We start from the raw sequence: 24,720 nt of genomic DNA on the forward strand, positions 1-24,720 counted from the left end.
TATAAAATAACATAGGCATTATAAAATTTGTGTTAAAACTGATAACAGCTTTACTGATTTACTGACAATGAAAATATATAGCATTTTTTCTGTCAGAGCATTTATCAACACTTGGCAACCCTACACTAACTTGACATGTAAGATGATCAAAATGGATTATGTAATCTTTCCCATTCATTTCTATTGATTTTGGTTATGATAAAATTCATCAGTGTGCCTGGGAATGCTCAGGCTAAAAGGCTCTGGTTGACAAAAGGAAAAAAAAAAAAAAGGAAAAAAAGAATTCAACAGAGTTGTAATAGGATGCATGTAATTTTAGAATAGGATTGCACAAATACAGAAGTCGTGCCCTAAAGGCTCCAGCAACAAATTAATACAAATAAATCTGGCAGTCTCATAAAATTACATCAGTCTATGCAGGGATTCACTTTTGAGATAAAATTACAAAATTGCAAGCAGAAAATATTAATGTGTGAATGCAATTAAAAATACAGTTTGTGAAAATATTTCCAAAGTTTTTTTTAAACTACAAGTCATCAAAGTTATTTCTCTGACTGCAAGGTACATCAACATGCCAGTAAATGGACCATTTTAATCAGCTTTATTGATTCATGCTTTCAGTTCTTATTCAGTTAAAAACAAGGCACATTAAATACATCCTCTTACTGCTCTATAAATGCATGCAGCTCATTCTGTATATCAAAAGTAATAAATAATGGCGATAAAACACCAAGACAGTTATAAAAATGACAACCCAGCCTCAAACATAGTATTTAACAGTCCAATCTAGAACAATAATCAAACACAAAACATAAAAATGCCATATATGAAAACATGCAGTGTGTATATCGACTCCAGAACTGGGCTTATACTTGATATTCTTTCAAAGCACAGTAGGGCTTTTTTACTCCCTATAAAGGGTTGACATAATGCAAAACAGTGCAAGTTATTAGTGTCACTGACTTCAATATTATTACATTCATATGCCAAAAATCTTTACAAATACATAAAAAAGGGAAATAAGATCAAAGATCATTCTTACAGTATGTTTTGTTCAGTAAAATAATGAAATTTTGTTGTACAAAAGAGCAAACTACATACTTTGAAAAAGACAATACAAAGCTAGAAACTAAAGCAGAATAGGGAGCATGCATTTAGTAGTGGAAACCCTAAAGTTAAACTGATTGAAAGCAAGAATATTGCAAACAGCATGACGGCAATGAGGCAGACAACCTTGGCTTAACAAATAATCTGGCATTATCCCTATTGTTATGACTGTGCGAAGGGCTACTGAAGGGAACATTCAGCTCTCCACCACAGATGGGGGTTCCTTCACCTGAATCCCATTAAAGGCTCTTTAAACAAATCACTTGATGACAAGAGACAGTTTCCACACACCCCACACCCAGCCCAACAAAATCAGCTAATGTCATATTTATACAAAAAATTGAAAAAATTCTTTTGCGCTTGGAATAGATTTTGAATCACACTTACACCCCACCCCCCATTTCTTCTCTCCTTTTCTGAAATCAGGTAAAGAAGCTGTACAGGTTTAATTAAGAACTTTATACAAAATGCGTGGGTGCTTTATTCACAGTAAAGACTTGGAACCAGCTCATTTCCAAGACGAGACTCTGGGATTGGTGAAGGAGCGTATGTTTTAGAATTAGCAGATTTTAAGCAAAGGCAGATATGCTCAAAGGAGAAAAGTGTGCTTTTCTTTGTCCTTAAAGGAACTTCACTCAAAACAAAGCGTGCACAAACAAGGCCTCTTTTCAAATACAGTCCTGCCCAGGCCACTCAGGTTATATGCCCAGTCCCTACTGTAATGGATTCAGGGGGGATACAAGCCATCGTTATCTTGATTTAACTAGAAATGGAGAGAAAGAGAGAGAGCACAAATGTATAATACTGTGGTACATCATCTCTGATGTTTTAAAGGACAGCTCTTCTATTAAGGGTCGCTGGGCTCTAAACAGTGAAATTACTGTCTTGATAGAAAAACAAAATTACAAAACCACATGCGTCTATTATTTTAAAAAAGAAAAAGGAAAAGAAACCAGTGCAAAAAAAAAAAAAAAAAAATCACACCTTAAAAGAAAAAGTTCACAGTGATACTTGGGAGCCTCACTTGCTCTGTTTTAGGTTTTCCTTAAGGAAGTGGCAAGTCTAAACTTCATTTTAAAAGCAAAATGAGTTACCGTGCTACCTTATCTGTTTCTGAGGTGAGGGTGGGGGCTTAGGTGAGTTAACCTCCAGTGTGTATATTATGACAGACAGGCTCATGCCCAACTCGAATAAGACATAAAGATACTCTACAATGTTGACATATATAGAAATAACAGCATGGAAGTGTTTTATGTACCAGTTTGAAAAATTAAGTCTGCACAATGAAAACCTGACATTAAAAAAGGGTCACATCTCCTATTTTATACACAACATGATCTTAAAAATCAAAAGAAGCAGGTAGTTAACTTCACAAGAGGAAGCACGAAGAAGACATATTCAGACGACTGGCTAAAATGCCACCAGAGCATTACAAAAGCATGCCAAACTGGCCCTTTAAATCCAGTATATTATGTATTAGCTAAATTCTGGGCAGACTGATCTTTTTGTTTCGTCTTTCTGTGACTGTGTATGTGTGTGATGGTGGACATGTGTGAGTGAGTGTCAAGGATGGTCTTCTTTTTTTTCTTTTTGGTTGAGAATGTTTCCATTTAGTACAGAAGGAGAAAGGCTTTAAGCAATTAAAATGACCATGAACTCTGTAATTGTGTGCCTTTTTACAAATAATTATAATTAAAGTTAACTAATAGGCTATTTCTATTCTCTTTTACTATCTGTTTACAAATATTCCCTCCAACTGATACAATAACCTGAGCAAAACAGGCCATGTTCAATGGTATCACATGCTCCAACATCTAGGATTTGAGAATTGAAAACTGTGCTATATATGTGGATATATGAACATAGGTTTTTAATCCTTAAATTTATTACAACTGTAAAGATTTGAGAAATCTAATCCCATCCCACTGTATCCAACTTGCCACTTAAATGCTGGTTTTAAAATAAGAAAAGCAGGGATCTTCCTGGCAACTGTAATAGTCAAAGAAAAACCAGCAGTGACAGGGGGGAAAAATGAACTGCTGAGATGAAACTATCACTGTAACTCCCAGCAAATGTCAATGCTATCCTCATATCTCATACCTGTGATTCTGGAAGCTTTCAGAGCTTCTCTTTGAGACTTGCTCTTATAACCAGATCTAAACTGTTTTTTCCCTCTCCAGTTTACCAGTCATGCTCTAGATATAAAGTCTGGATAAAGAAGGCAGACAAGCTGGAGGAAGAAGGGGGCTGAGAGGTCTCCAGAAATGCTATTAATAGGTCCCACTCCTGTTAATAACAAATATTATCAACAAGCTTAATATCCAGAGTTTTGTGCATCTCACAAAATGCTTCCAGCTTCTGGTTTCGATTTTTGTCAAAATATTCTGCCTCTCAAATTGACTTAGAATAAATGAATAAACAAAAAGGGAGTATGTCCAGTCTAACAGATCACAAAATGAGAGCAAAACATTAAATCAGTGTGCACTGAAAATGAGAAAAGGTGATAAAATACACTTTTAAGAAGCTAAACTGAATGGCAAATACCAATAAAGGGTCTACATCGACATCTAAAGCTTTGGAATGTTTCCCAGTGTTAAAACAAGGCAGCTATCCGTGTCTACTGTTTTGGAGTGGTGTCAGTCCCCTCTGGTTTGTTACATGATGATGTTTGTCGGCTGTGGATTCACTGCTCAGACTCACAATCCTCCACAACTTCGGTCCACAGGGATGGGAACTCTTCTATCGAGGTTTTCTTCAGCAGTTTTCATGAGTATAGCGAGCCGGCTTCCAGACACCCTTCCTTTTTGAATAGCACTCATCAGCTTAAAGAGAAAATAGGTAAGAGATTCAAAAGGCCGACCAGCTTACTCCTTGTCTTCACAGCATTTTAATGGTAACCCTTGCAGCAGGTGAGGATAATTAAATGCCCCCATCAAAAACCGCAGCAGGTACTACAGTTCACAGAAGAAACTACAATTTTCAAACATTTCAAAAAGGGGAAAAGGGGCAGGTATTTTGCTAGGGCTGCAAAAACTAAGACCTATCTAGCAAATCAGTCTGCCTTTAAATGCAGATTGAGTACATCGCATTTTGCCCCTCAATGAGCTCCGCGCATATACATTTTTTTGAGCAACTCAAATATTGAATCTTTAATTCCATTTTAAAATCTTAAAAAGGAATTTCAGGGATTGAACAAAGACAAACCATGACATATTTAACTACTCTTTTTTAGTGTTATTGTACTTGACAACTTCAAGTCCCCCAAATCCAAATTCCTTAGAGACTTTTTAAAATCATTTACATTTAAGTCCTTGAAAATGGACCCAGAGATCTACCTTAAGAAGTAAAAGCACTCCACAGCCCAGATTTTAGCTAATTCATTTTTATCCAGTGGATAAAATCAGAATTAGTCTTGAAATTACATGCAGTCAGCGGGCAAAGGCCTTTAATCTGGAAGGCACTGTGCAATTATGAGCGTGGGGATTTTTTTTTTCTTTTCAAGTTGATGTGGTTTTAACTATTTGCTTTTCTTGATCTCACTTCTTCAATATTTTTTATCTATTTTTTAAAGAACTGATTTAATCATTCATCAGGAGTATATATATATATATATATAGATATGTAAATCCTCAAAATATTTGCAGGGTTATAGTTTCTAGCCTAAAGAGACACATTTCTTAAAAATGACTCTGAATAAGGGTCAGAGGCATCTGCCAAGGGGCTGGATCAGAATTTCATGACCTTGTTAAAAGCTGTTTCGCAAGCTATTGTTTATTAGAGATGGACTCCTACATGCAGAAGTGTCATTAGAGTCCAAACCTAAAAATAAAGTCATGTAATGATGCAGAATCTACAGAGATCTTCCATGAGGATTATTTAAAAATATCTAAATTCAAAACTGTCTAATGGGATACACACGGGCTCTTAATCTTCAGAAAAGGAAACTATTTTAATAAAAATGAAACAAAATCCTGAAAAAATACTCTCCACCTATGAACGGTATAACAAAGAATACTGACATCTAAAGACAGCGATGTCTTGTTTACTGTTTTGTCTGATTCAATGAATACCTTCAAAGTTTATCAGCACTAACAGAACTGAGAGAGCTGGAGTTTTTTTTTTTCCCTTTATCCATAAAGGTTGTGTGATGTAACAACTTTCAACAAATCAAAGTTTTCTTCAAACATTACATATATCTTAAAACCATATTACAAGAAAAAATAATATTTGGGTGTGAATATATTTCATAAGAAATATAATCAGCATTTTTTAAGTTGAAAATTATACTATGTATGCACTTAGTAAAGCATGAATAGTCTCTTTCATTTAGAATTGGACAAGAAATAATTATTAAAAAGACTACAAGAAAACTTGCAGGTGGTTTAAATTATTTTCTATGTGTTTAGCTCTACTGCACTCAAGAAAATTACTTAACACCCAAAATCCATATCCATAACATTAGACTCTTATTGTTTCTAAGACCTCAGGTCTTTGAACCCTAAATGTTGTTGTTTATTTACAACCTATATGAAATGAAGCATTAACTATTTATTTGAAGAAAAGTTTTCTAAAATCCTGAGACAGACAAAAAAATTTCTCAAGGAAAACTAAACAAAAAATGTATGAAATGGTTTCTAATTTCCAAGCATACATTTTAAACTCAATTTCAAATGTCCACCTAGTTAAACAGTAAGCTAAAGAAGTAACATTCTTTTTTGTAATGCTGGACACAACCCGTGAAAATTTTCTGCATTTAGATTCAACAATGCTCTTATCTGCTGCTCATCTCCAGAGAGACAATTACCATTTCCTTTGCCTTGATCTTGTTTGTTTAACTTGACACAGTGAAGAAAGGGCTGACATTGACCAAAATCCCCAGCATTAATTTATTTCATGTTCAGCATTCATCATTGCCATGGTGCAAGCAAGACCTGGCATTCATTTGAAATACCTGCCCAAGAAGCACTACAGAAAAAACCTGGCCTGTCTGGAAACCAATACATTCTTCATAAGAGCAGAGTTCTATGGACCGTTACAAATAATGTATGAGGTTGTTGACTTTCCTTCTTTTAAGGAACTTTTAAGGATTCATGTGTAGCATCCATTTTGAAGTAACAAAATTTACTTTCTTTTCAGTTATTATTAAACAACTGAACCTTGAATAAGGGGAAAATTAGAAATAAAGATGCTTGGATTACATGGTCTTGACTCTAGAATGTAGCTTTCCTTTCTCTTGCTTTTCAGGTTTGTAATAATGCAAGAATATAACCATTGCATTTTGGGTTCTCAAGTGAATATGATTCTCGAATGAACACAACTTTGATTTCTTTAAACTTCCTCTATTAAAAATAAACTTTGTACTTTAGAAGTAAAGAAGTGTCCAGCAGTGGTCTCCCTCAGCCTATTTCTTGATAAAGCACATTTCTGATTTATCCCTTTAAGCCATAATTAACCTAGATTTAATCTAAATTGCCCAATACAACATAATGTATTTTATAAAAAGCTAAAGAATACACACCATGCAAAGTCATATCCTTTAAGAGGTATCAACCTTTGCTGGCTTCAAGCTTTCTTCTTTTTCAGAATGAGGTGACAACTGTATCGACTTTGAAATTCATTCCTGAGTACTATTGATGACCAATAGATAAAAAGAAAATACACTTGTTTTCTTTCACCACAACTCACCTGCAAAAATTCATTGAGTTCAACCTGTCCATTTTTATTCAAATCTACTTCATTCAGAATTTCATGTAGCGTATTTTCATCCATTTGGACATTGATACTCTAAATAAAAGGAAAGCACAAAATAATGAAGTTTTGTTAAAAATTATGTATATCTTTTTATTAACATTACTAGCCTTTCAAAAATTCAGAGAGAAATATTACTTATAGATAGCACTAGATGAGAAAAAAATGATCTAGGATAATCTTTACATTCCTCTGCTATCAAAGATACTGAACCATAAAAAATACCTCTAATACACGTTGAACATCAACAATGGTAATAAAGCCTTTCTGGTCTGCATCGAATTTATGAAATCTCTTCTTGTACCTGGAACACAATGTTAAATAATGGAAAAATATACTTAGGTAAGTGAAGACAAAAAGAGAGAGAAAGATAGAAACTTATCAGAAGTACCTGTCAATGTCTGAAGGCAGTAGGCTAATTTCAGAGCGATCTGTTAACTGTTCTGATCGAGATTTATAGCCCATTTCGTAATATAGAAATTTCCGGGCTGTTTCAAGTTCTTCCTAAAACACAGACACACACAAAGTTTAAAGATTTATGGAAAGAATTGATTTTTTTCTCCTTTTTTTCCACGTGGTTTTCTAAAGAGAAAGTGCATCCTCATTTTTCTGGCCAGGACAATTTTTTTATTTCCTCTAGTTTTACTGAAGTATAACTATATTCAATAAAATTCACCAACTTTAGGTACACAGTCTGATGTATACACTGCCATGAACAAGATAAAGAGCATTTCTATCCCCCCAAAAGCTTCCTCATTCCTATTCCAATTGATTCCTTCCCTTGACCTCTACCCCTAGGCAACCACTGATCTCGTTTTGTCACTAGAGTTTTGTCTTTTCTAGAATTTCATATTAAAGGGTTCATATAGTATGTACTCTTCTGTGTTTTGACTACTTTCATATAGCATAACAATTCTGAGAGTCATTCATGTTGTTGCATGCTTTAATATTGTTTGTTTTTATTGCTGAATATTCCTCCATAGTATTGACTAGCAAAATCTACAGGACCAAATCTTTGTGGTTTGGTGACCAAAGAGCAATTAAAAGTAAATAACTGTTGTAATGCGGCATGCTGTATCAAGACAGAAATCACGGGTTAACCAATTCTAACATTTTGTCACTAGGATGCTGCTTCAGTTCAGTTCAGTCACTCAGTCGTGTCCAACTCTTTGCGACCCCATGAACCGCAGCATGCCAGGCCTCACTGTCCATCACCAACTCCCTAGTTGGATGGAAATGACAGAGCTTTGAGAAAAAACAAAACATGCTGGTCTATTGAATAGTTACTTTTCTTGTTTTCAGTGATCCCAGCCTCAACTGATACTACCTATTGTTGTGGACACTGCAACTCTACCAATTTGTTTGGAATTAGTGAAACTTTCTGACAGTAATTTTTTTCAAGTCAAAAGATTTTTTTCCTGTATCACAGCACAACAAATATTGAGTTTGCAAAAAAAGTTCGTTCTGGTTTTTCCTAAGATGTTATGGTAAAACCTAAACAAGCTTTTTGACCAACCCAATAGAGCTTTCCTTCTTAAGAATTTTCTTTAAATCTAGAACTACTCTCCCGCATAGCACATGATTTTAAATCCCTTCACCATGCTGGATAATTTCTCCCAAACCACAGCTAGCCTGTCATGTAATAAAATGGTCAGAACACAACACAATACTCCAACAGAGACCTGGCAAGTACCTAGAAAGAAGTAACTATCAGCATCATTAGTCTAGATATATGATTTCTTTAGGAAACTTAAGATTGTAATTGCACTTGGGGGCAGCCATGATCCACTGTCACCTGCTATGCATTTACAGTTAACAAAAAATACATTTCGTTTTTGCATATGCTACTGTTGCTGCTGCTGCTAAGTCGCTTCAGTCGTGTCCGACTCTGTGCGACCCCACAGACGGCAGCCCACCAGGCTCCCCCATCCCTGGGATTCTCCAGGCAAGAATATTGGAGTGGGTTGCCATTTCTTTCTCCAAAGCATGAAAGTGAAAAGTGAAAGTGAAGTCGCTTAGTCGTGTCTGACTCTTAGCGACCCCATGGACTGCAGCCTACCAGGCTCCTCCATCCATGGGATTTTCCAGGCAAGAGGACTGGAGTGGGGTGCCATTGCCTTCTCCGATGCTACTGTTAAGTCTTGTCAAATCTGTCATGAATGGATGGCGTTGTTTTTCTACCTAATACAATGTCTGCCATTTGTCTCTATTAAATTATACCTAATGTAATTGCAATTTCACCCATTGCTTCAATCTATCACCAAGCATTCACTCTTCCTCCAGTTTCTCATGAGTACACCAAAGATGATCATTTGACTAGTTACAAATCCACCATTTTTAAAAGACATCACAGGGGGCGTCATAAAATGCTTTACGGAATCCAAATATATTATGTCTATAACATTTCGTCAATCTAACAATCATGTGCTTTTCCTGAAAAGATATGTCTGAAGTGATTTTTTCTAAGTGATTAAGTATTACCTTCTAGAGATCACTTCTTCTTGCTAAAGACTGACAAAACAAACTTAAATGCCATAACCTACAAAACAGCCCAAGACCAATCCCAAGACCACTGGCTTACAGGTTATAAACTTTATTTCTCCACTTTAGTTAGTTACTCAAGGCCCAAGCAGCCAACTTAAGAATGTGGTACTACATTTGCCCACCTTCTGTCTTCTGATTCTGTTTCTATTTGCCATAATATTTTAAACCTCGACAGTAGTTAAATAAACCCCATCTGCAAATTCTCTGAGTACCCTGAGGTATATAAAATTTCTGAGTTGGCATAAAAACGCATTTAGAGCAGTCTCCTATTTAAATGCCTATTTCCTCTTATCAATATTTATTTTGCTTTTCTCACAATGAAAATCATTCTCCTTAACAAAAAGGAGAAAAAGAAAAAACAGATTGGAATTAAACTATGAGTTGAAAGGTCCCCTCCCTTCTCTGGCAATAAAAAATCTGGTGCTAGCTACCTTTGAGCAAAGATCTAGGTTAGACTTTCTTTGTACTCTTTTCCAGTTTTAAAAGCTATTTTTAATGTTTTTAGAATTTTTGCCAGTTCCTGACACTATTCATATACATTCTTATTAGTCCCGTGTACTCTTCCGCTGTTGAGTACCTCTCTTCCCTCTGTTTAATATTTGTTGCTTATCAGTTTGCTCTGTCCATGGTCACTCCATTTCTTCACTTGCTTCCTCTTTATTCTTTTTGTTGGAATCAATTTTGAAATAATTTCCCTTTGGGAGATCCCCTCAAATCTACTTAAGTGGTCTTTTTAAAGTCTCTCAATGAAATGTATGTTTTGTCTGCAGGTTATAAAGTCTACATTACCAAGTATTACTGCAGCATTTCCCAAAATACATCCTAAAGTAATATTCGTTTCCCTTTCCACCAGCCCTTCCAACATGTGAGAGTTGATCTGTCCCCAAATAAGCTGTCTTTGGGAGACTGACAATGCACATAAGCACTTTAAAGGCACCAAATTATCTGCACTAAAGAAAATGGTTTCATTTGTTTAACTCAGAATTTCCCAAACTCTTTTGACCATACAGTCATCTTTTCACTGTTATTAATTTAGACACTGATTATTTATTTATAATTATGTTTTTTTTTTACATAGAGCTTCCAAGGTAGCTCAAGTGGCAAAGAATCTGCCTGCCAAAGCAGGAGCCACAGGAGATGAGAGTTTGATCCCTGGGTCTGGAAGATCCCCTGGAGGAGGAAATGGCAACCCATTCTAGTGTTCTTGCCTGAAGAATCCCATAGACAGAGGAGCCTGGCAGGCTATAGTCCAAGGGGTCACAGAGTCAGACATGACTAAGCATGCACACACACATATTAACATATATATTTAATTGTGTAAAACACAATTTGGCAGTGTTGTATTCCTAAATATCTTCACCAACTCCTCTATCAATCCCCAACTCCCCTAGATAATGCCTTCCTCCTTAATCAGTTCTTCTAAGTTGACTGCCTTTGGTCTTAAATAACAGTTCTCCAAATCATTCTATAAATTTTGGAAAATACACACACATTTCTAAGGTGTGTATATGTATATATGTTGTAACCACGCAATTAAATTTGAAGATCCTTGAAACTATGGGCTATTTATTATTCCCCTAAAATACTTAGTATAATGCTCAGGATACAAGTCACTCAGTAAGTATTGACTGGTAAAAACAACCACAATTCATCTACAGAGAGTTATTTATCACCCTGCTTCTCTTTCACTTTTGCAGGTTAAATAATCCCAGTGCTTTTAACCTTTTCTTAGAAGTCCAGTAACCTTTAATTCTTTTTCCCCTCTCCTTTGTTCTCTCTAGACTCTCTACTGTTCTCATGAATACTCCTATGTCTCAGATACTGAGTAATAACTTTAGGTCTCTTATTTCTGTTATTTTGTTTGTTTAGGGGACTGGGAGAATATTTCTGAGTACATAAATCTGCTCATAAAACCTAAACCCATGTAAATCTAGTTTCCTCGGGAGAGCTGAACATAGCCAGTTCACAGAGTTTTCTTCCTTCTTCCTACCTCCTACAGCCTGCGTTCCTAGCACAAAGCACCTTCCTGCATAGTCAAATCACTCCAACCATAATTTTTACAGGAACCCATTATCCCCAGTCCTTCTGCATGGTAGAAATGAGTGGCCGTAGAACAGGAGAAAGTTTCACTCTAGTGGTGCCTCACTATATAGCTTCAAAACTGGCCAAACCCAAACTCAAAACCAGAAGAGCTATATAAACCAGTTCCACCAATGCAGAGGCAGCAGGGCGGGGTGGGAAAAGGGTGTGCTCCGGGATCTGGACACCTGGCTTCAATCCCAGTTCCACAATCTACTAGCTGTATGAACTCTCACCAGGACTTACTCCCTGAGTCTGTTTTCTCATCTATAAAATGAGGGTAAAGGTTATGCCTGACAGCACTGTGACCAGGGTTAAGAAGTTCTTTTCAGTGATTTCTACCATCAGTGCACTACACATGTGGCATGAAAATGACTGATAGAGAATATTTTAAAGGTAGGGCTATGGCTTCATCTCTGAAGACTGATTCTAACAGACTGTTAGTCGCTCAGTCGTGTCCGACTCTTTGCAACCCCATGGACTGTAGCCCACCAGGCTCCTCTGTCCATGAAATTATCCAGGTAAGAATACTGGAGTGGGTTGCATTTCCTTCTCCAGGGGATCTTTCCGACCCAGTGATCAAACCTGGGTCTCCTGCATCGAGTACACTGGCAGCAGGATTCTTTACCACTAGTGCCACCTGGGATATACTACATGGACTGAATGTATCCTCCCAAATTCATATCCTGACAGCCTAACCTCCAATATGACAGGATTTGGAGATGGGGCTTTGGGGAGGTAACTAATTTTAAATAAACCTTGTTGGGCTTAGCACACTCAACAGAACAGACCAGAGAGTGCCCCCTACCTGCATCTCCTCCAGAAAGTAGCTGTCTGAAAGCCAGGAGGAAGGCTCTCACCAGAACCCAACCATCTCACCCTGGTACCCTGATCTCAGATTTCCAGCCTCCAGAACTGTGAGGAACACATTTATGTTGTGTAAGCCGTTCAGTCTGTGGTATCCTGTCAGAGCAGCCTGAACAGACTAAGACAGGTGGTGTTTAGGAAAGAGGGAGGAATCAACTCTAGGAAGGCCACTAGCTGGCTGACTAAAAGGATGAGGAAAGCCAATAACAGAGCAACGTGGAGGCGCCTGGAAAGTGTGACCAGCGCCACTGACAGCAAAGTGGCTGTGAAGGAGCCTAAATGGAACGGGTTCAAGAAAGACCAGGGGAAAGGAACTAAACCAACGAACACAGGGAATAGTTTCTGAATAAATACAAGAAAATGCCTCTGCCTGAAACTTTGGTTTAATTAAAAATCATGATGATCTGTTTATTAGAAGAGGCCCTGGGCTGTATATGTGGACATCTGAACATCAATGGCTTTCTTTTTTTTAATTTGGATATAAATATAAAGTTTCAAATGACACAAATCAATAAGCATTTGTGGTCAGGCCATAAAACCACAATTTCCTACCAAAGGCAAACTTGCAGGAGTGTGAATTTCACTGAAGAATACATTCTAAGAATGTTTTCAGTGAAAACCAGAAAAGGTTCTACCCACAATCATTATTATCTTACTTTTTCAGGAATTATGACCACAAATTTTAGAACATTTTTCTATATGGGATTTTCCAAAAACAACCAAGAAGAATATTTGGTTACAAGGATATTTGTTACCAGAATTTGTTATGATGACATATTTGTTACAAGAATATCTTTCCAGTTTCCTAAGGCCTAGTAGTATTAAACACACACAGAAATTGGCAGGAATTATAAAGTCACCATTGAAAACTATGCTAATCTCTGAACCTATTTGCAGGGCAGGAAAAGAGACACAGATGCAGAGAACAGATATGCGGCCGTGGCAGAGGGCAGAGGGGTAAGGGGGAGGGTAAACTGGAAGATTCGGTCTGACAGACATGCACCACTGTGTGTAAAACAGATAGCCAGCGGGAACCTGCTCTATGTGCCTCACGGGCACGCAGCCCCGAGCTCCGTGATGACCTGGAGGGGGGGGCTGGGGTGGGGGCTGGGGAGCAGGCCCAGGACGGAGGGGACACGTGTATTCACGGAGCTGATTCACTTGGTTGTACGGCAGCAACTAACACCGCAGTGTAAAGCCACTGCCCTCCAATTAAAACAAGAGGAGATAACTGTTAGCCTCTACTAACAGATTAAGACATTCCACGTCTATAATGGAAAATGTGGTTTTAGAGACTTCTATATGATACCTCTTTTTTAGAATCATCCCAATTCAGTTCTCGGCCCATCAATTCAACAATCCTGGGTAGGGCCTCCTCTGCCGCCTGCACATTTAGGAAGGCCAGGCGAGTACGACGCGAAATCATATCCACGGCAGTACAAGCGTACTCCTTAATCCCATATTTCACCTGGGTTTGAATTAAAGTAAAATGATTAATTTACGTGTTTTTTAAAAGGAGAGAAATAAAGCTTCACCTAAATCCATGCTTAGGTACAGTGACATTTTTCTTTACATACTCTGGTTCCCTCTAGCAGGCATGAAGCAAATAGTGACATCACACAAGTTCCCCATTTTTCTGCCTGCCAAAGGAGATTTGAAAATTGGAACAATTTGGATAAGAGTTAACGTCTTCTCCTTGAACAGAAATTGGCCCAAACATGTAAACTGCATCACTCCTCAGTTACCATCCACAGTAATCACTTCTTTTGTTTATGACAAGGATGTTAATACACATAGCTGAATAGGCAAAGAAGAAGTTTAAAGTTACAATTAAAAAGTTACAGTCTCATCTCTGAAGGCTGGCCACAGTTTTATGTCTCAGAGTAATCAGATGACAGAAGTCTTGCATTCAATCAACAACAAAATGCTTATTGGATACCCATGTTTAAGATGTAGTGAATTATATATGTCAAGACATATCATCAGGGATTTTCCTGGTGGTCCACCAGTTAAGACTCTGCCTTCCAATGCAGAGGGTGTAGGTTTGATCCCTGGTCAGGGAGTTAAGATACCAAATGCCTGGTGGCCAAAAAACCAAAACATAAAACAGAAGCAACACTGTGACAAATTCAATAAAGACTTGAAAAATGGTCCATGTCAAAAAAAAAAGTCACAGGCACAACATAAGTGGTACAAACTTGAGGAGCTACAAACTCTCAAAAGGGGCAAACAACTGAGTCAATAAGACTTGGGATAGCTCTGTGGAGGAGAAAGAAACCCATATTTTCTATGATTATTGTTATCACTATCAATGTCACTTCAGAGATGAAATTAAAATCATGTAAGTGAAAGGAACTGTGCTGGGCAGACATTTTGCTCCAGGTTATAGCTGATATTTCTGCATTAAAACTTAGCTATGTTTAATTTCTAAAGAAGATGAACAGTGAACAGATGAAAAGTATCCCAGGGCAGATGGGAAACTTCCACAGGGCCATTTACATACCTCTGCTTCAATGTATGGAAATTCTGATACAAGACGCACTCCAACAATGGGCCACCGTTTTCCCGTCACACTTGCCATCTTGGCCACCTCAAAAGCCTTATCACCATAGGTGGCGGCAAGATGCTGGGCCACCTAAGGAAATGAAACTGCATCAGGCAGGTCCTCTGAAGTATCAATAGCTTCTGGATACAAAGCAAAAAAATGTACCTGCTTATCTAGTCAGGTTTTCTTTTTTTTTTTTTTTTAACAGCCTGTAACTAATAATCCTAGGAGAGCATTTGATTTTGATTTCGTGGGAGGAAACCACATGGGCTCCGAATGCTTAGGCCAGCACAAAGTCTACTACACATGTATCACTGTACCAGTGACTGATGAAGCTTCAGCTTCATTGTGCTCCTGATATCACTTCTGAAGAACAGCCTTCCTTATGCTCAAGAGAGAAAGTATTCGGGAGGTCCCGTCTGCTAGGAACAAGCCAAACAAACCCTAGATTCTAAAACAGAAACCAAAACATGCAATGCTTTTTAGGCAACTAAAGCAAAATATTTTTTTCTATTAGTTCACTCCCACAGTACACTGTCAGAAACAACTGAGCAATAGTAAACTCAAAGCCATGGAGGCCCCGTGGTTGCCGATCCTGTTACTGGCAACAGTGAGATTAAGTCAAGAGTAAGATGATGTGGCAATGCACACCCACCTCACTTTCAAGTCCATAGTCCTGGACGAGCCTGATGTAGAGTGTGGGGCTCCAGTCTTTGCCCCCTTGAAGGAAAAGCCCAACTGTTCTACTTGGTCCTGCTTTCAAATTGTGTGCCTTGACTGCGGCATTTATGGTATCTTCTGCCATAGATCGATAGGTTGTCCACTTTCCACCTACAAATACATTGATAAGCCATTCGTCAGGTTACTACCCAATTTTCTTACAGTTAACCATTTCTCAACTTATTAATAAGAAAATTCACCTGTTGTTTATAACAAGTGTGGCGAGGCCATGGGTAAGATGTTACTCAGAATCATTAAAAAAAAAACCTTCTGTTCATTAGCATTAAAAGAGATTTTGATATGAGAATTTAACTCAAGTTGCTATCTAAAGCACACTGAACAACAAGGTAGCATCCTGTACCTGCTATAGTGATAAGGCCACTCTCGCTGATGTCCACAACATGGTTTCGGGAGATGGACTTGGTGTCTGCAGACTTGGGATCTGTCACAAGGGGGCGAATACCGCTCCATGCAGCCAGGACATCCCCTCTTCTCACTGGGAAGGATCAATGCCAAGAGTTAAGAAGATGACTCAAAGACATCTCAACAAGACCATGAAATAATTAATAAGCAGAACATAGTTCAGTAAAAGGAACACATAATATGTACTTTAAAAGGGAGGAAAAGCCCTTAGATATAAGAGCTAAATGAGTGGTAAGTTACAATGGGGATGGTGACATCCCCGGCAGTCCAGTGGTTAGGACCTTGGTTAGGTCTAGGGGTTAGGTCCGTGCTTCCATTGCAAGGGGCACAGGTTTGACCTCTGGTAGGAGAACTAAGATCCTGCATGCTGTGCAGAGCAGCCAGAAAAATGGTAAGGGAGGTGAATAAAAGCAAAGAACTGGAAAAATCACTGATATGGGTTCTCAAAGAGGAAACAAAATAAATGTTAGCAGCCCTCAGCTGGGACAATCTGCAGTAGTTACAAAGAACAACAACAGTAAAACAGAAACAAAAACAAACTGAACAAACCAGAAGACTTATGAGTTGTCATATCTCCTCCAAGAATATATCTTGTACCTCTTCCCAGAAAAGACAAAAATACTTATTAGAAGAAGAGGGCAATTTGGATTTCAGATCCCATTCACATGTGAATTGTGTGTTCTTATATAGTGAACCTTCTATATATTTAGACAAAGTAGACTTTGAAAAATATTTAAATATACATCCAGCAAATTCTTGTGTAAGGAATCACAAAGGCTCTTTGAAATGACTAAATATTAGACCAGTCTAAAAAAAGCACATAACCAAGTACAGGGAAAAGACCCTAAAAAGTTTCACTGGATGACAGACAATCTCTCCATCTTGATCTCAAATGAAAGATAGATGTCTGGTAAAGATAACTTCATCTAAGGCTAAGGTCATCTGACATATTTGGCATAGCTCGTTAAGGGCCACACTCTTAATATGACTACAGTCTGAAAGAAGAGGTACCCATACATCTCTACAGGGGTGTTTAATCAAACCCATATTCCAACACTGAATCTAAACAAAGGGAAAATAAAACTCATAAGCTAGTGAGGAAAACCTAAGGCTTCCAGTCTTGTTAACTGGATGCCCATATCATCTTGATGCTGGCATTCCATCCCTAGATTTGCCCCCCTAAGGGGGCATCTTCTTCAACAGGTTTAATCCTGATGGTTTCCATGGAACGGGGGTTAATTCTCACTCCACACAATTCCACAAAAGTCTTATAAAACCTCAACACAAACCATGCAATATTTTAATCTTTACAAAAACCTTAACTAGGAAATTACCACTATTTTCCATTAGGGTTCAAACTGCCCTCTGAGTCAAAAATAAAACTTAGCCAACCACTTAGAACGTCATTGTGGTCACTGCAAAGTCTCAAAGTGTGTCTCTGAAATTCCTTAGGCAGCCACACTGATCAGGAATTTGGTTTCAATTCTCACAGCCTTCTGACTGATCTTAAAATTATTTGGTGGAAAACTAAACTTTCTAAAGTAAATTTAAAGCACATGTAAATAATCCTGTGGCAAATGCTTTACCTTTTCTGGTATAACAGGCAGAAAAATGCATCTATGAATCTGTACTATCTGAAACAAAGAGACCAACCTAAAACATTTGAGTTTTTCATTAGGGAGGAAAACTAAATGAAGCACAATATATATTGATATGATTTTTAATCCTTATTTTTGAAATTGATACTCAAAAAAAGGAAAAGAAAACATTATCAGGAAGATTTTATAACATGTCAAGAACCTTAATTTATTTTGCTTGATATCTTACCATGCAGTTTTTTAGTCTGAGAATTGTATCAAATGAATACTGAGATAAAATTTACTTAAAAAGATATATTTAGGATAATCAAATTTTAGATTACATTTAAAGTAGGAATCAGGTTTTATGGCCTACAGCATTGTTATATTGTTACGTTAGAGCATGGTTGGACCAGGGGATCTATTGTCTATCAGTTTTCTCCCAACCTTGAGATTTAATGACTTGTATGGATTATTCAAAATGCTGTTTTGCAGGGGGCGGGGGGAGTTGATGAAGAATAAAGCACTTTTTACCTCTCTACCATCTAAATTAAGTAGTGACCAGTCAGGGCTGTGGGTATAATCTAGGCCCACAGGGAACAGCACAGCTAAACACATGAAACATGAATTCTAACTTCTTGTAGAAAAGACAGCAGCAAACTGAACTAAAAGGTTTCTCTCTATTATTTATTCACCCACAATGGAAACCTTGCACACTGTTAAACTCTAATTAAAGTTCTCTTTAGAAACAGATTCACGAGCAGTGGACAGATAGCATAGAGGACCTTCCAATACTGCTAGGAACGTCTGCAGCCATATTGTGACAAAATGGGGAACAAGTGCAGGGCAAAGCCAACCTGCAGGGTGGTGGTGTGAAAGCAATAGGGTCCCGCACTGAAGATTTTGCTCAATCACCAAATTAGTCACCTCTTGAGACTTCTTATATCTGGAGACCTTCTTTTACAAGATAATGCATTCTTTATTTTATAACAACAAAAAATACAAATTCAATGACTCTAATAAATTGAGTATTTGCTTCTAAATTGTCTACGTAAGTACCTCTAGCTTCCATAGAATTGTTCCATAGACTTTTCTGCAGTGATGGAACTGTTTTGTACCTACACTGTCTAATTCACTAGCCTCTAGCTGCATGAGCTTATGAAGCACTTGAAATGTGGTCCATGCAACTGAGAAACTGAATTTCAAACTTTATCTCATTTTAACTAATTTAAATTTAAATAGGCACATGATATTCACACATACAGGCTATAATTTTGCATAAGGCAGTTCTAGAACAAAACTGTCAAGTAGTACATCTCAGACTCGTCCTGGTAAATTGTCAAACTGGGTACCTCCCCCATGGCCACCTTGCCCATGTCTCCAATGGAGCAGCCATTCAGTGAAATCTGACAGAATATAATCTGCTGTAATAGAATGTGACTCTCTCCAAAACACTGTACTGTCACAGCATGTTCCATACTCATCATTTCAAAGTATCCTTCTCTCCTACTAATCTCATCAATTCAAAGAAATGAAAATATTTTTACTAAATTAAGTACTCCTACCCTCAAGTTCTTACCCAGAAGTTGACCCTATCATTCCAGCTGTAGCCAAGAACATCACCTAGCCGAGAACAGCATCTTGGCTGTAGCCAAGAACTCACCATGGTACAATATATGAGAAAAAAACCTCAACTCAAAGCTTGTATGCTTCAGAACTCAAAGATTCTATTCACCTTGATTTTCCTGGTCCTCGTATTGTCAAGATAGCTAGGCAAGACGGCAGTACTGCTGCCTCTTCCTCACCATGTTGAGTCTTTGGCAGTATCAATTCTAGTATTTCTCAGTACCTCAAATACTGTATCAAGTAGAAGTCATGAATTGTGATCAATAAATATGAAATGGCACATTAGAAAATTCTCTTAAGTTTTTATATCAAATAAGAGCTGACATTACAAAATCAAAAGCAATAACATTTTGGCCTCTGAGCCAATATACTAGACTTTAGGTTTCTAATGATTACATATTTAAATAACTAGATATCCTGTTTTAGAGTAACTGAAAACTTTAATAAATAAAGTAAATAAAAGCACCAGGGCTTCCCTGGTGGCTCAGACGGTAAAGAATCCACCTGCAATGCAGGAGACCAAAGTTCTATCCCTGGGTCACGAAGATCCCCTGGAGAAGGGAATGGCAACCCACTCCAGTATTCTTGCCTGGAGAATTCCATCCACAGAAGAACCTGGTGACCTCCAGTCCATGGTATTGCAAAGAGGTGGACATGACTGAGTGATTAACACTTGCACTTAATAAGACAAGATGAGAGGAAACAACACTACTATTAAAACTGAAAAAAAATTCTTGGTAAACACCATTATGAGAGCAGCTCACCCGGATGGCACCTAGTTGATTTTTAAGTGTCAATTGCGAGTACCTCTGGAGTGTATAAAGGTTCTTATCAATATTTTCAGAAGGATAGTGAGGAAATAACATAGTCCTTCTACCACCATGGTTAAGAATTCTTTTCATTACATTATTTTTATTGTAAATAACTCATTCAGGTTTTAGTGTATAAATTATACAATGACAAAAATATAAATAGTAAAGTTGAATAGACATTTTTCACAGCTGGTTGAAAAGACTAAGTGCTGTATAATTGTTTCCAATTATAATTAGTATTTTTATTCTTAAAAACTTGGTAAGAGAAGCATTGGTTTTAAAAGTTAATAGAAAAGGCAGCCCACAGGAAGTGATAATTAAGAGCTAAATGTATGGTTTTGCTTCACATCAGTTATTTAGCCATACATTTTGGGGGGTGCTCTGTCTCATGTTTGCCACTTTCAAAAAAATCAATAAAAAGCATGTGAAAATATCTAAACGAACACAGGGGAAACAGTGTCAGAAATCAATACTTCTCTACCAGCATGTTTAACCTGCAGAAATGAAGTGTTAATCACAGAAATAAGATACCATATTACATTTATAAACTAATGAAACTAGAAAAAGCAAAGCGCGTGACACTGTAATTAAACAGCTGGAAAACATCCAAGCCTGTGTAAGTTGATAACCCTGGTACAATCTCTGGCAGTGAAAAGGCAGGTCTGCAGTGAGTTGATACGGCCAGCTCCGTTGTTAATTGAATAACAGGCAATCTATAAACACTACTAATTGCATATGTGAAAACCTGTGTACAACTAGAGAAGCTGCCTAGAGAAGCACTCCAGAAAAACTCCATGGATAAAGCACTCTGCAGATCTTCTGTCCCCCTCCACCCCTTTAAGTCACAGCTTGGTTCGCCACTGCATCCTCCTGATTAACCTCTACACAGCAGACTTAATGATACATTTTTCAAAAGATCATTTTTCCTCCTAATCCAATACACACCGCACAACTATCAATTACCCATTTCAGAAAAGAACAAACAAGTAATCTAGAAAATTCAGCCTGTGAATGGTGAGCTTTCTAAATTGTAAAAGAAGACATGGTCTCATTCCCAACAGACAAAATGCTTTTCAGAATTGTTCCGACGCATTTTGCAGAAGTGTGGCAGCTGCTGTGAACAGCATGGAGTGTTAAGATTTGACACTTTTTTTTTTTTTCTTAAGGATATAGCCATTTGGGGAGGCTCGGAGACTGTTGTCAGAATTTTACTTATCCATCTAATAAATCATTTTTAAATGATTATTTCAATCCTGATGAATACTAACCATTTCAAAAACATGGCTCTGGGATCTACACGAAGTTTCTATTTTTTTTAAATCTGTAGAGAAGACTGCTTGGCCCAAGGGACTGGTTATGAGAAATGAAACCTCTACTTTAACAGTCACATCCAAATAAGGCCAGTCACTTGAGAGCAAAGGTCACCATCACTCTGAAGGTGTCTAGAGGTTTCCATGAAATGAACTGAGAGAAGTAATCCACTCCCTAGTGGATATAATATCACATCATGCAGCAAACCCAGGACTACCAACTGGAATATGCACAATGTTTAGAAGCATAAATATTAGGGCTAGACTCACATACACAATATCATCTCCAACATGAATGACCTATGGAAAAGTAACTTAAAGTCACTGGGCCTCAGTTTCTTCACCTATAAAATGGAAATTACAAAATAAAACTAATAAGGTTGTTATGAGGAATCAGATAATATAAGCAATAGGCTTAGCAGAGTGTCTTACATAAAAAGCTCTCCATGAGGGCAGAGTTTTTAAAAATCAAGCATGCATTACCCACTGAGGAAAAATAAGATTAAAATATGTGCAGCAACAGCATGTACTCAAAAAGACTGAATGGGACCTGAAGCTGAGTTTCACTTTCACATTTCATCAGTATAGAAGAGAATATCAGGTTTCACCAAAATTCCTTGGAAAAAATACAAATGAGAATGCCTTTACTTTGGAAATAGACATACTTTAGCTAACTAGGACTCTACTAAGACTGAGGGTAATTCCTCATATACCCTGAGGACTTCAGTCCACTAAATAAGAATGAAGAAAAACCATAAAGAATCATTGGCTGAACTGCTTTTAAAAGGATAAGCTGATAAGGAGGAAAGGTGTGATAGATGGTGAGCACGGGGAAATAAATGAAGTACAAGCAAGAGCTGTCACTTCTGCTTTTATCCTGGATGTTTGCTACCTGGAGAATTCTTAACCTCAAGATTCCTGAGACCACCAGTGGAAAGGTGATTTACAGTGTCCACGTATTAATTTCAATCCGTTTTTACAAAAAAATCAAAGTTGACAAAAATTCTTGGTTAGTTTCACCAATTAACCTGACTACCAAAAGGTATGTTAACTGAAAAGCTCTCTACAGACCAAGGAGGCCCTAGATGGTATTACCAAGCCCTCTATCTATCAGTAAGCAGAATAAAAGTGAGGGGTGTAGGCTTGGTGTCTGTTCTAGCCCAAGTCTCATTTCACTAGTGGAAATCCCTACCCATGATATGGGCACAGCAGCTTCTTGGAACCTATACCTGTTTCCAGCACATCCAGTCTCTGGGCACATATAAGCAGTTAGATTTCTCATTCGTGCATCTGAACTTTAAGAATTTGGAACCTGTCAACTATAGCTCTCTGCTCTTGAATTAATTTTGTTTCTTGCTCTAGCAATGTAAACTTCCTTCTCTTGGAATCCAATATAAACCCACTTTTAAAAAATATATCCAGGTAAATGTGAAATGAAGCAGGATTCAGTAACAATAATCAGTTCATTAAAATACAATCATACCCAGATGAAGCACCTTCTATCTCACAAAATGAGGGGGAAAAGTATCAAGCTGAAATTGCAATGGATATTAAACTGGGCATAACTATTTCTTAAATAACTATGTGTGAGTATGTATGTTTGTGTGAAAGAGTATACATTTAGCCACATAGATTTCAATTACATGTACTTAATATATTTATACTATTATTACAGCTATCCAAAGAGACTCTACTCAAAATGAAATTACAACCATTATTTGAAATTAGAAGAAACTAAAACTATACAATATGGATCAATCAGTCAATCTAGGAGAATCCGCTAAACCACTTTGTAAGCAGTTTGTTTTGTTTGATTGTAAATGTGTGATCACATAATGAAAAGAATTCCTTAGGGAAAGAGGATTCATAGATGCTAGTGAGTCACATTAAGACAAAAACTATGTCCTTGCATGGCCTCCATTGAAGCCAACATTATAGGAGATTCCTGATATAAACAGATGATGACTATTTTTCAAAAATCTTAAATTTTGTACTTTCATATAAAAAGATTTTCAAATTGCTACTAGCATCAAAAACCTTGAAAGCATCTAACTTGTTTTGATTTAAAATATTCATAAGTGGTATACCAGCATATATATAACAAGCTTCGACACTGAATAAAGAAGGCTTAGCCTTAAGGAGCGCCAGGTGAGACTCTATCTTACATTATTGCCTATTATACACTGTTGTGATATACTAGCTCAGTGATCTAAGGGGCTACAAAAGATGGGTGGCTTCTCAAGTATAAATAATATTTTGCCAAAATAAGAACTTGGGGGAAAGACTATCCAAGAAAAACACTTCGACCTACATAAACAAGGCATGGAGATTTAAAAGTGTATGACCCGATTTGGAAATAATAAGTCATGCAATATAATTAAATAAGTCAATGCACAGAGGTGGAATAGTTGAATTCAAACCTGCCAAGACAAGTCATGAAAAGCCTTAGATTCCATATGTGACAGTTCAATAACTTTGCTAAAGTTAATGATGAGACATCAAGGGGATATTTTTGTGCAGGGAAGTGATGATCAGAACTGTGTTTTAGAGAGTTCTGATGGAAGGACCAGACCAGTTGAGGACAGAGGCCTGATACACGAAAGCTAGTTAGGGGGTCAATGCAACTATTTAAGTGAAAAATGACACAGGTTTGAACCAGGGCAATGGAAGTGAGAGGAGATTTACATGATACTTCAGAGTAAGCAGAGACGGGAACTGGACTGGATGTAGAAAGAGAAGGATCAGCAAAGATAAGGATGCCATTCCAGCCTGGGTGACTAGATGGATGGTGAGGTTATTAAGTGAGACAGGAAATAATGCTGGGAAACTTTTGAAACTACCGTGGATTAAAAAAAATGCATTATACCATATATATCCACTGGAGAAAATACTATGACATCCAAGTTAAAAGAAGGCATGTTCCGGTTAGCACTGGAAAGAAGTGAACTTTATCTTTTTCAATTAAAATAGCATACTTATTAGCTAAATCCTTAGTTAATATTCCAGTTTCCACATAGTAACAGCTCACTAAATTTCTTAGAATATATTCCTTTATCCTCTCATTTCTCTAACTAATTCTTTCCTATGGGTTTCCTAGATTTGTAAATCATACCTTCACAAGCTCTAGAAATTAGTGATGCAAACATTTCATACTCTCCTAGAAAAGCATGGGTGTTTAGAGCTCTGCCGGATTGGCACTCTAATCTTGCTACCAGAAATGACCAGGCGAGGATGGTATGCATTTCATGTGGATACAGAAAGTGGAGGGGGAAAAAGGCAACTTCCTCCTATTGTGTTATGCCTCGGCCTTCTTAAGGCTTCCAGAAGAAGCGGTCAGTACATAAGAGTCAGAGCCAGCCAGG

General features: G+C 37.4%; 1 protein-coding gene across 4 annotated transcripts in view; it reads right to left on the reverse strand.

The window, feature by feature from the left end:
* Positions 1–293: 293 nt before the first annotated feature.
* Positions 294–24,720, reverse strand: part of GPD2 (glycerol-3-phosphate dehydrogenase 2) — a 225,225-nt gene continuing 200,798 nt past the window's right edge. For all 4 annotated transcript variants that reach the window (XM_020910460.2, XM_020910463.2, XM_020910461.2 and 1 more), the window contains exons 10-17: positions 15,972–16,106; positions 15,546–15,721; positions 14,849–14,980; positions 13,655–13,813; positions 7,247–7,359; positions 7,081–7,159; positions 6,793–6,891; positions 294–3,929 (exon numbers count right to left, since the gene is read on the reverse strand). In XM_020910460.2, the coding sequence (XP_020766119.1) occupies positions 3,804–3,929; positions 6,793–6,891; positions 7,081–7,159; positions 7,247–7,359; positions 13,655–13,813; positions 14,849–14,980; positions 15,546–15,721; positions 15,972–16,106 (1,019 nt within the window). In that variant the 3' untranslated portion in view covers positions 294–3,803. The remainder of the gene's footprint in view (positions 3,930–6,792; positions 6,892–7,080; positions 7,160–7,246; positions 7,360–13,654; positions 13,814–14,848; positions 14,981–15,545; positions 15,722–15,971; positions 16,107–24,720) is intronic.

This window comes from Odocoileus virginianus, chromosome 13 (assembly GCF_023699985.2).
Source record: "Odocoileus virginianus isolate 20LAN1187 ecotype Illinois chromosome 13, Ovbor_1.2, whole genome shotgun sequence".
Classification (NCBI taxonomy): domain Eukaryota; kingdom Metazoa; phylum Chordata; class Mammalia; order Artiodactyla; family Cervidae; genus Odocoileus; species Odocoileus virginianus.